Source organism: Panthera onca, chromosome B3 (genome assembly GCF_046562875.1).
Source record: "Panthera onca isolate mPanOnc1 chromosome B3, mPanOnc1 haplotype 2, whole genome shotgun sequence".
Taxonomy (NCBI): Eukaryota; Metazoa; Chordata; class Mammalia; order Carnivora; family Felidae; genus Panthera; species Panthera onca.
Genome location: NC_138344.1, coordinates 38,139,318 through 38,151,014, shown reverse-complemented (window position 1 = coordinate 38,151,014; position 11,697 = coordinate 38,139,318). Strand labels below are relative to the sequence as shown.

The 11,697-nt window shown below is 51.4% G+C and overlaps 1 protein-coding gene across 2 annotated transcripts in view; it reads left to right on the top strand.

The window, feature by feature from the left end:
* Positions 1 to 620: 620 nt before the first annotated feature.
* Positions 621 to 11,697, top strand: part of SMAD3 (SMAD family member 3) — a 119,601-nt gene continuing 108,524 nt past the window's right edge. For both annotated transcript variants that reach the window (XR_014137797.1, XM_078448768.2), the window contains exon 1: positions 621 to 948. Coding sequence is in view for 1 of the 2 variants with exons in the window: in XM_078448768.2 (XP_078304894.1) it covers positions 743 to 948 (206 nt within the window). In the remaining variant the exon portion in view is untranslated. The remainder of the gene's footprint in view (positions 949 to 11,697) is intronic.

Here is an 11,697-nt window from a genome sequence, read left to right as displayed (position 1 = left end):
CCGCCGGCCGCGGTCGCCCACGTGGGCGTGCTCTGCGCCGAGCGGGGGAAGGCCGGGCGCCCTCCCGGAGGCTGGGGGTGGGCAAGGCGCCCGGGGGAGGAGGCGGCGGGGCGCGGGGGAGGAGGCGGGGAGCCCCGGCGGCGGCGAGGGGGCGGTGACAGCGCTTGGAAAGGAGGCTGCACGCGGATTTGCATGAAACACAGACTGGGAGCGGGCGGGAGCGGGAGCGGGAGCGGGAGCGCGGCGCACGCCCCGGGCCGGCCCAGCGAGCGAGCGAGCGAGCCGGGAAGGAGGAGGGGAGCGGGGAGGCGAGGCTGCCGAGGCGGAGGGATCTGCGCATCAAAGCGAGCGAGGCGAGCAAAGTTTGGCTGGGGGTTGGACTTTCCTTCCTGGAGGCGGCACCCAAACAGCTACCCCGTGCGGAAACCCAAACTTTCTTCTGCCACTCCGAGTCTCGCGGCCGCCGCCTCCGCCCCGCGTTCGGGGCCTTCCCGACCCGGCGCCGCAGTCGTCCGCCCGCCCTCCCCGCCGCCCTTCTTCCCGCCGCGGGAGCCGCTCGGGGCGCAGGGCCGCGCGCCGAGCCCCGCTGGCTGCAGCGCCGCGGCCCGGCCCGGAGCGCGGGCAAGTTCGCCGAGAGTTGAGGCGAAGTTTGGGCGGCCGAGCTCCCCTCTGCGCCTCCGGAGCCCCGCCGCGCCCAGCCCCGCCGGGGGCGCCCCTCGCCGCCCGCGCGCCCTCCCCAGCCATGTCGTCCATCCTGCCCTTCACCCCCCCGATCGTGAAGCGCCTGCTGGGCTGGAAGAAGGGCGAGCAGAACGGGCAGGAGGAGAAGTGGTGCGAGAAGGCGGTCAAGAGTTTGGTCAAGAAGCTCAAGAAGACCGGGCAGCTGGACGAACTGGAGAAGGCCATCACCACGCAGAACGTCAACACCAAGTGCATCACCATCCCCAGGTGGGGGGCCCCAGCGACCCGGGGGGCGCGCCCGCCCAGCCCCCTGACGCGGCAGGGCCGGGTGGGGTTGGAGCGGGAGGGTGTGTGTGTGCGTGTATGTGGGTGTGTGTAAGGGGGGGGGGGCAGTGGGGATCGCGGTCCGGAAGAGGCTGGAGGGGACCCCAAACAAAACCTTCTCTGGATTTGCAAAAATTCAGAGCGTGGGGCTTCCGCGGGGCACTCTCACTTCCAGTCGCTTTTCACCTTCCGGAAAGGGGGTTGCTGCTGGAATTGGCCGCCCCCCACTCCCGGGAGCTCCGGGCTAGAAGTTGAGGCCCGCTTTGTTCAGCTCCGCGGGCCGGAGCCCCTCCTCCGCCGCCGCCTCCCGCCCCCGCGGCCCGCGCTCGTGGAGGTGGTGGTGTCTCTCCCTTTCTTTTCTTCAGTCCTGTCCCCCCACTTCTTTCCTCCGCAACAGGAATGCAGTCCGTACAGCTGGGGCTGTGGGTGAGGAGCGGGAGCCTCGTGATTGACAGATTCCTTCTTCGTTCTCTCTTTGCCTTCGGGATTAGCATTTTTATCGAGTATTTTTAGACTCGGTTGTGCCAGTCTCCCGCCCCCCTCTGCACACACGCACTTTCGTTGCAGCGCAGGGCTTTCAAATGAGAGACAAGTGGCAGAGGTTAGGGTCGTCTCTCCTCCCCCTCCTCCAAAGGATTATTTGCCCTGCTTTCAGCCCGAGATTGCGGGTTGATGTAGGAGAGAGGGAGCTTCGAGCTGATCAGATAACGAAACGCACCCCAAAGTGGGCCTCCTCAAATGGGCCCTCGCATTCCTGCAGAGCCCTCCTTCCCCAAGCGCTTTGCCATCTGGCCGGACCTCCTTTCTCCTCCGCAGCGCGCTAGCTAGGTCAGGCGAGAGCTCACAGATGGCTGATAGAAGGGGTCAGTGACTTCTCTCCACTCCCCAGGGCCCTCTCTTAGCTTAGCCGCCCCCGGCTGGGAATTCGGGTGTGTGGTGGGGAGGGGGGTGGGGGGGGGAAGCGGGGGTCACCTGAGCCTCCTGTCTGTCCCTCTAGGCTCCCTTTAAAGTCTGATTCTGCACCAAGGGAGTGTGTGTGCGTGGGGGCGGGATGTCCTTGGGGGTCCCAGGCTGCAGAGGAATGAGTAGAGGGTCCCCAGGGCTTGAGCCCCACAGAGATCGTTGTCCTTCCTCCTGGGCCACGAGTGGACTGCATCCTTGGCCACCTGCTTGGGGCAGCTGTACAAGGCCTGCCAGCCGTGTGAGGCAGGCACAAAGCCACATCTGTCCACAGGAGCCCAGAACGGGCCTCCTCTGGAAATAAATACCACATATGGTGGGAGTGCTGGCTTAAAAAGTAATATATATTTTTTTAACTGGGTGGATCCAGTCAATACAGGGGGAGGGAAGGCGGTGTGTTTTCTGGGAAGTGCGTTCTGGGTGTGTGATCAGGAGCCAGAATCCACTTCAGAGGAGTTGGTGTGACGGGATGGGGTCGTGGGCCTTGGGTTTTGGTCCCAGCTCTGGTTCCTAATTCTGCTTTATTCCTTCTGGTGTGTGTGTGGGGGGTGGGGGGGGGTGAATGAGTGTACTTCTCCTCCCCCCCCGGGGAGGGGTGAATGCAAAACCTGCCACCTTACCTGTCTGGGTGCATTGAGGACAAGTGCTTTATGCCTTGAAGCAGAAGGAAAAAAAAAAAAAGGCATCAGTTATAAAATGAGCAGCCGCGTGAAGTATTTTACAGTTTACAAAGCACTTTCACATGGTTTTAATGAGATCAAGAAAGAAAGAAACTCCTGGAAAATAGCAAGGGCAGTCAGACTTCAGGTTTACCTCCTTTTTAAAGTTGAGAAAACTTTGGAGGAGGGAGGGAGGGGAAGAGATTTGGCCCAGTGGACTTGGGACTCGGATCGAATGTGCTCCTTTTCCCATCAGGAGCTGCTCTGTACTTTGAAGGTTCTGAATACATTCTTTGCTGAATGCCAGAGCACTGTTAGGTTGGGGTGGGGGCGGCTGTGGATCTTTGTTGGTAAAGTTGCTAATGACTGGCGACTGGTTGGAGGATAGCCCTTGCTTCCCCTGGTTCACCCTCTGGGGAGGCATAGCTATGGCCTGCCTTTTCCTCTTCCAAAGTCCTCCACCGCCTGAGGCGAAGGAAAGCTCTGGATGTTTCTGAGAGTTAAAGCTGACTTGCCCCTGGCCTTCTCCTGACTCTCTTAGGAGCTGGGCATCTTCTACCTGCCTTGGCAAGGGCCTATACGAAGGTAGATTTTGTTTTTAGTCTCTTCTCAGGGAAACCCAGTTGGTTGGGCGGACCCAGACAAAATGGATTTTCATCCCTGGATTCTGTGCCCACGCCTCTGGGTCACCTTGTCTCCCTTGGCAACAGCTGCCACTGTTTTGGTCGTGGGCAGAAAACTAAAGGCCACGTCTTGGGGGAGGTGGCTAGCTGGCCTCCACGTCAGTGATATCAGCACGTCTGCTCAGCCCCAGAGAGTGTGGTGGTGTTTGTCGAATTGTCCACGCTCTCTATGCTACCTTTCATAACTAGGGCTTTGGAAAGTTGGCCAAGGGAAATGTTTAACCTCGTTATCCCATGATGTGTGTGTGTGGGGGGGTGGGTGTTGGGCAGTGGGCGCCTAAAGCTACCCTGGGGTTTCAGAAGACCTCAGTCTAAGGAGATTTGACGAGAGTGTTTTGGCTAATGTATAGTCACAATCAGCAACAGCAACCTTTGGCAATTACAGCTGTATCCTAGGATCTTCCAGACGGCATGCTTGCTTATGTTATTACGCCAGCTCTAACCTGTCTCAGTGGTCAGGAGAGCTGGAGCGACACAGGCTTACTGATACCAGGCGTGTAAAAGAGACCAGTGCCAAGGAAGTGGTAAGAGCTTGATTTAGATACATCAGCAGAGAGGCTATCAGGATACTCTGAGGTCTGGCAGGATGGGCAGAACTTAGACAAGTTGTGTAACAGCATCTTACTTGTCACCTGCTTGAGTCTCTGAGTAAAGCAGTAGGCATCTTCCTGGCAGATGATAAGAGTGGAGTCCTCGCATTTACCACCGCAAAGTAGAGAAGGTGTGTGCCTGTTATGTCAGTAATAAGGAGCCAGGCACACTTAAGAATGACTGCTCTCACCGATGGGATCTGTGCCTTGGTCCAGTTGCTGGGAGCTGGACCAAGCTTAAAGTCTGGTTCGTTTGGAAAGGAATTTAGGCTTTCTTATGTCAAAGCACTTTCTTGTGTCGATGTCCAGAGGAAAATGGGGGAATTGAACCCAACACCAGGTCTGACACATACCCGTCTCCCCTTTCTCTGTGAATCCGTTCTTCTAACATGGCCTCCTCCTGTTAGCCACCTGGACTTCACCAGGCTACTCTCACCCTAGGGAGAGAGGAAAAAGATAGTCATCTTTAAGGTTCCTTTCTCAGACGTCTGGGGACAGACCTTTACCAAGGCTGCAGGAGTGGCTTCTTGGTCTCCTGTCCACCCACCCCTCTCGCTGCTGCTCAGAGCACCATTCTGGTATCGCCTGTTGGAAGCAAGCCCACTTCTGGCTGCCAGGGAGGTGGTCCATCGGCTCTCCTTTCTCTCGTTAACCTTGATTAAGGGAATGACATACAGGGGCCGGGAAGAAGAGGGGCCCACAGACCGTGCGTAGCTGACTCTGGGGGCTGGCTCAGAGCTCCGGCTGAACCCAGGAGCCACTGGATGTTGCCTTGACGTTTGGAATCTTGGAACTTGCTGCTTGCACCCAGGAGTTAAATGTTTGGGCCAATTCATGTTACCGACAGCCCCTGGCTCCGAGTTCCTAATCAAATGTTACAGGGTTGGATTTTGTGGATTCATTGATAATGACTGGCCCCCTCCCAGGTCTGTGTCAATATTGCAGGCAATGGGAGAGGATGCAGAGATAAATTTGAGACGGCCCCTGCCTGTAAGCAGCTTCTATTTCAGTAAGGGAGACATTCATAAGGCATTATTTGCACGTCTAACCACTATCTCTTTTTTATTCCCACCGATCAGAAGAAAAAATGAGTTCTAGTATGGAGTGATTTCAGGGTGGAGGTGGGGACTATAATATGTCTTTTAAATACTGTTAGAAGTCACTGTCAGAAAACACAATAATGGCAGCCATCTGTGTTCGCCAGAAAGAGCACAAAATTCAAGTCCTGGACCTTGCCATTGTAATATCTGGACGGGTTTAGGAGTTCACTTTAATGTCTCAGATCCTTCACATCTACACCTGTAAAATCAGGATGATATAAGGCCTTCAGGGATGTTTTGTAAACCAGAGCGTTTGACAGATACAAGTATTATGTTTTAGCCTCCTGTGTCTATCATTTGTTCATTACTAAATTATTCACTCATTTATTAAATACCTTCTACACTGAGCAAGGCAGGGCACCGGTTCTCAAGGAGCTCCCTGTCTAGACTGGAAGATAGACTTGGCCAAAGATACAGGAAATGGACTGCAGCCTGGGGATGTACAAAGCGCCCAGAGACATGGGGACAGACTGTTAATTCTGTGGGAGGAGGTGGGGGAGAGGAGGGAGGGCTCCCTGTAAGGTGGAAAATCAAAACGAGGGCAGGAGTTATTATCCAAAGGAAGTTTCTGAACGACAGCGTGATCAGGTACATGGTGATACCTGCCTGCAAGAATCAGGACATCTTTATCTTCTGCCTTTTATTAAACGGAGTCCTGTTGTAAATATGGTACCTCGTAGCATGCACCGAAGGGCCAGGGACCTTTGTGCAGTATTTATTCCAGTGTACAGCTTTCTCCCTTTGAAGTAAAACATCATTTAGTATTGCAAACCTGAAATTCAGGTTTCCTCCGTGAGAACAGTGAGTGACTTTAGACATACTAGCTTAGAACATAACAGGGTCAATAAAAACTGGATAACTTGGAGATGATCGTGGATACTTGGAATTTCAGAATTTTGGTGGGACCTAGCGTTCTCTGTCTCTGGTTAACACTTGCTGAAATAAATCCTATACGCCCGGGTTTCTGCGTGGACGTAAGAGCTTTGAATAGCGTATTTTTAAAAGTCTTTGCAAGGACATCAAGTTTCAAATGACAATTTTAATAATGGAAAAAAGTCCGCAAATACAGTAGTCATTTCGTTCTAATGAGAAATGCCAGAAGCTGGTGAAAATGACAGAATGTGGCTCAAGCTTATCACATCAGGAACCCAATTAAAATGAGTTTTTGAAAAATAAATATTGGTTTAGTAATGTAAACTTGTAATTGCTGTATTATTTTAATGGAAATAAAATTAACATGATTTAATGGACTGAGCGACCATTAATTTTCACTTGTTAATTTATTAGGGGATTTTAATGCCATTGAATGCACAATACAGCCATTGTTTTGTGTGAGCTTCTCTATGAAATAAACAGGACCAAGCAGCGCTGGTTTTAAAAGTTGAAATGAGACTTTATTTCCACTACCTTGTTCTCCCACCTTCTTTATCCACTTCTCCCCCAGCTTCCTATATGTGCTGTTAAATTGTGTAACGTGGATGCAGCTTTCGCAATCAACAAGGCTCACGATTAGTCCTAATTAACTTTTGTCCTTGTCTCCTTTGGTGAATTGACCTGTTAAAAACATATATCAACTCCGCCCCCTTCCCCAAATCCACATCTGCTCGTATTAGTTGGCTGGGAAGACGAGTGCCCAGAAAGGTTGCTCCCGAAGGCAGCCTGGGACTGGGTGGTTTACCACCTTCTGCAGACAGGAATGGTTGCTGAGGTGTTAGATGGTCCTAGCTCCTCCCCAAGGAGGGTGGGGAATCATCTAGTAACCGCTGAGAGGTTCCTGGCCTTGGAGCCTTCAGTCTGTCCACTTTCAGGCACGGTGGTTCCTGGAAACAGTTGGAAATTGCCGTATTAACGCCACCCTACAGAAATTTGGTTTCTAATTTTACTCTATGCCAAGTTTTAGAACACAGATCCCCAGAGGACTTGTCCGGTTCATTTTTATGCTCTCCTTCCTTGTGCCTACCTGGGGCCAAATCCTGTGCTAGATGGCCGGGAGGAAATCGTGAATGAGACAGACACCACACCTGCCCTCTTACGTCTTCTAGTCCACTGGCTGCCAACATGGGTTCTCCGGAGTTGTAATAATGCTGTTAAGTGTTCCCAGGAGTTAAATTTGTAAAATACTGTTTTCTTGATGCCAGAGAGCCAAATCCCTCAAACTTTACAGTTTATTGAGTCTCGACAAGGGCAATTTGCGTGTGTGTGTGCGTGTGTGTGTGTGTGTGTGTGTGTGCATGCGCGTGTAACATTATTCTTTGTTTTGATTTAATTAACTATTTTAGAAATAACAAATCTGTAGCACAAGTCACACTCTCTGCTGTTGATTATCTGAGGCCTCTGCTGTAAACAGCAGCCTGCCACAGTGCATACTACTGCAGAATGTTTTGACAGAGAGACTCAGTTGAAAATGAAAACACCATAGAAGCCTATTAATTAAGAAGTTCGCCTAATTCTGGACTAGGCTGAAGTTTGTTGAGCAGGCTTTTTCTCCCCATGAATACTGTCAAAGAAAAATTTATTATAAACAAGGTTTTTGGGGTCATTTTGGACGCAGGAGTCAGCAGACCTGGGTAGGTTTCTAGACTTAGCTCTGTTTCTGATTAGCTGTGTGACCTGAGGCAAATCGCTTAACATCTCTGGGCCTCAGATGTTCTCTGTTGGAAAATAGGGGAGCTAAACCTTACTGGAGGGCCTTTCTAACTCTAAAATGCAAGCATTTTAGAAGCTCCTATTTGCATGCATTCAGTTGAACGATATATCATAGGTCTTTCTTAATTATTAATGTCCTAAGGCCCCATCAATCTAGTGCCAATTAATTTACATAAATGAAGGTAATAAAACTATAATCCAGTCTTTAATTTTAGTTATGTTACCCTTCTCTCCTCCCTGCCTCTCCCTTACCCTGTGAGTCTAAATCAGTGAAATTTAACTACAAAGGAATATAAAAATAGCTGAATTCTACGAGAAAGATGTGAAGGCTGTGTGTCTTGAGATGCCACGAGCAATTTTTCTTCTTTTGTTGCTATTTTTGGCTCTTCTCGGAGCAGGAAGTTTACTTAAACTAATGACCACAGACGCCTAAAAATGGTTAAATGTAAGAGGTAGGCATTATAAAGGATACCTGTGGAAAATGTTTGCTCATATGTCAGAGCTTACCCAGGAAGCTTCCTTTATTTATTTTCAAGCATCTATATAAAGAAAGACTATGCTGGATTTCGAAAGCTCGTGCCTTTTGTTTGGCAGCGTGGAGGTTATGAGTTTAACCCCCCAGCTAAGAGATGAAAAGGGAGTTTCTCCTGAAACAGTACTTTTTCTGTGTCACGTGGCTCTCCAGGCTTATAGGGGGCAAGTTTCTCCTCTAATGCTTTGCTGGGAGTTTGGGACTGGAGTACCGCTTTAAGAACCACTGTGTAAGGGTTTACCTTTGAAACCTACAGGGTTATAAATCTGGCTGCTTCTGCTGCTAAGTAAGTATTGCATCACCAACTGCTAAGCCAAGTTGTAGCGCTAAGGTGCCACCATTTTTTTTTTCTTTTTCCTTTAGACTGGACTCTTGAAAATAGTGATGCTTTTTGGGTGTGTGTTTTTTAAAGGTCTGTTTTTACGCTGTCACAGCTCAAAAATGCCAAAAGGCATTTTTTCCTTAAAAAATCACCTCTGGGCTTAGCCCAAATGTGGAGTAATGGATCCAGAAAGGACTTTTTGAGTAGTTGCAAGTGGCTGAAAGCAGGCACGGATGATGGAAATTGGGTTTTTCCTTTCACTTCAAATCTTTCCCGTTGTAAAGTCTCTCTTCCCCTTACTGGATTCAGACTCAAGGGGAGCCTTATTTCTCTGTGTGCCTGGGAGGGCAGGGTGAGTTAGCCTGCTCTGCTATCCGTTTAAGTTTTGTGTGTAACCATTTATTTCTAACCAAGCAGGTTCTTAAAATATTACCTGAGGAGCAGGGGGGAGGGTGTGGGTGGACAGGAAAAGCATGGTAATGAAGAAAGAGCAAAGGGCGCTGGAGTCTGACAAACTTGGATTGGAGTATGCCAGTTGCTAACTCTGCGGCAGCCTTGGGAACCTCTGCCTCAGTTTATTGAACCCGTTTCCTTATCCGTAAAGTGGGGTTGGGACTGCCATAAATCAACCCAAATGAGATAAGAGAGACCAAGCCCTTGGCCAATATTTGCAGCTCCCAGCACATAGTAGGTGCTCAGCAAACACTCCTTTTTCCCTTTTGAGGGGGCTATTTGACTGATGGCATCCATCAGTTCCAGCAGGGGACCTCCCCCCTCCCCTTCTTTATTGTCATTTAAAAAAATTGTTTCGCTGACTAAAAATAATAGTATTGAAAACATACTTTGATGAATCAGTGCTCCTGGGGCGGGGGATGGGTAAGCTCCTGAAGAAGAAGTGCTGTGACTCATGCACTTGTCACCGATAGCCTGCCCGTAAGTGCGTGGAAGTGCGTGGTGTTTATTGTTGCTGGTGTTTTTCTGAGCCCCGGTTGGGAAGCAGTTCCGGTTGGAAGCCCCACCTCACCAGTCAGCGTGGCCGTCAAGTAAGGATGGTCGGCACCAGAAACTCGTGGCTCTGAAACAACAGGGGTGTGGGTGGTGGCACCCTGGGCTGCCCTTGGATAGGCACAGGAGGACTCGTGCCTGCACGGCTGGGCTTTGACCCTCCTTCTGGGTGTACTTCTTCTCATGGGGCAGAGCCCCAGGGCCAAGGGATGGCCCATCTAGAGCTTGCACCTCCTCCTTCCAGACTGAGCCATGAGTCCCGACCTTCAGTTCCCTGCCCCAGTGGTCTCGAGACTGCTTTCAGGTTCTGTGTGGGCCTCTTCCAGGTCCATCTGCCCAGGAAAGGGTATACTGCATCTTCCATGGACGTGTGTGCCCCCATGGGCCTGAGGGCTGACAAGGCAGGGCAGGGGGATAGACAGGCTGGATGGAATTCACGCTCGTGGGTGTCTGTATGGGTGTGCATCGAGCCCCTCTGAGTGTGTGATGGCACCAGGTGGGGGGCGGGGGGCTGGCACTTGGGCCCAGTTCTCCCTGAATGTCTGCATCCCAATGTGAAACCAAGAGTCCAGAGAGCTCTAAATGCCCACCCGTCCTTCCACCTTGTGTTAAAGTGTTTGTCAAGGTAAGGAAGATAGAATATATTCCATTCATCAGTTGCACTGATTTCCATCTCTTGAACGTGACATACGGCATGTGGGCCTTCACATGTCCTCTGCTTGGGACCTACCAGGGGTGGAGCTAGCTTGTTTCTAGCCACCCCCTCTCTATTGTCAAGCCACGATGGAGGCCCCGCCTAGGTGCACCACTGTATGGACAAGACTGTGGAGACTTTCACAGGGATTGATTTCCCTCACCTTGAACCCGGATGGGAACAAATTACAGATCAGGGAGGAGGTGATAACGTGTTGCAGCTGCCCGTCTTACAAGTGGAGCTAGAGTTTGACACCTGCTAATGCATTTGTTGTTGGGTATGCTTACTGGGCACTGACTTTGTGTGGGGCCTCAGGGGATATAGAGATGTAGAGGTCAGGTGCCTCTGAACTGCGCAGAGGCAAAAAAGGGTCACAGCGACCACAGTTGTGGCGGGCTCAGGGGACAGACACTCTAGTAAAGGTCAAACAAGTGTTGATTTGGGAGCCCTGAGGAGGAGCAGCTCTCTTCCTCGGGAAGGCAGCAGGCTTCACAGAGGAGGTGGTGCTCCGGCGGGACCTTACGGATGGACAGAGCATGGGCGTGGGGCGAAGGCTGCCTGGAGCACTGGCCAGACGGAGCATGCAAGGACCTGGTGTCTGGGGCCGGCAGGACATTCCGGAGTGGCCAGGGCATGGAGGTGTCTGGGTCAGGCAGAACATTCCGGGGTGGCCAGGGCATGGAGGAAGGAGTGGCCGGAGAGGAACCAGGGAAGGCTTCGGTAGGCCAGGCGAGGCATTTGGACATTGCTCTTTGAGCGCCTCAGGGATTTTCAAGTAGGGGCATGGCGTGGCCAAAGCCACTGCGGGGTTCGGGCTCCATTTCCTCCCCCACCCCCATGGCCAGTAACAGCAGGTTTTCTGCCTGAGTTATCCAGGTCAGAGTCATAATCCCTTACACCACCATGTGGACAGCTTTAGGCTATGTCTGGACCAGGGTGAGAATAGTGTTTTGTTCACCGTCAGGAGAGAAGACTAGTTGTACAGCCAGGAGGGCTCTGGGAGCCCAAGTGTTCAGGTAATTAGCTGGTGAGTCATGCCCGCCTCTTGCCATGGATTCCTTGGGAAAGTGAGTGGAGTGATGCCTGGTCTCTCCAAGCGAAGGCCTCGAGACCAGATCTCGGCCTCCCCCTTGGCCTACCCTGTGCCTGGCGCACGGCCTTAGGTGGAATGTCTCCGGACAGTGTTTTTAATTTCTTCATTGATGATCATCTAGGCCAGCAAGCCTTCCACTCCCCGACCGCACTGCAGTCGGCAAGAATGCCTCAGTTCTGTCCTGCAGACTTACAGAATGTCCTGAGTGTATTAAAAACAGATTCTGTTCCTTAACAAGAGAGCAACATAGTTTATTTAAGTCAGTGTTGTTCATTTAGCACCCGGAGCAAGCAGATATCATGGCCATTTAGAGATTGGGTACAACTTCCCTTATCTGGTTAGAGTCGGCTTTTTGTTGCTGTTGTTGTCTGTTTAAGCTTACACATTTTCAGAAGATAAAGCTTTGAA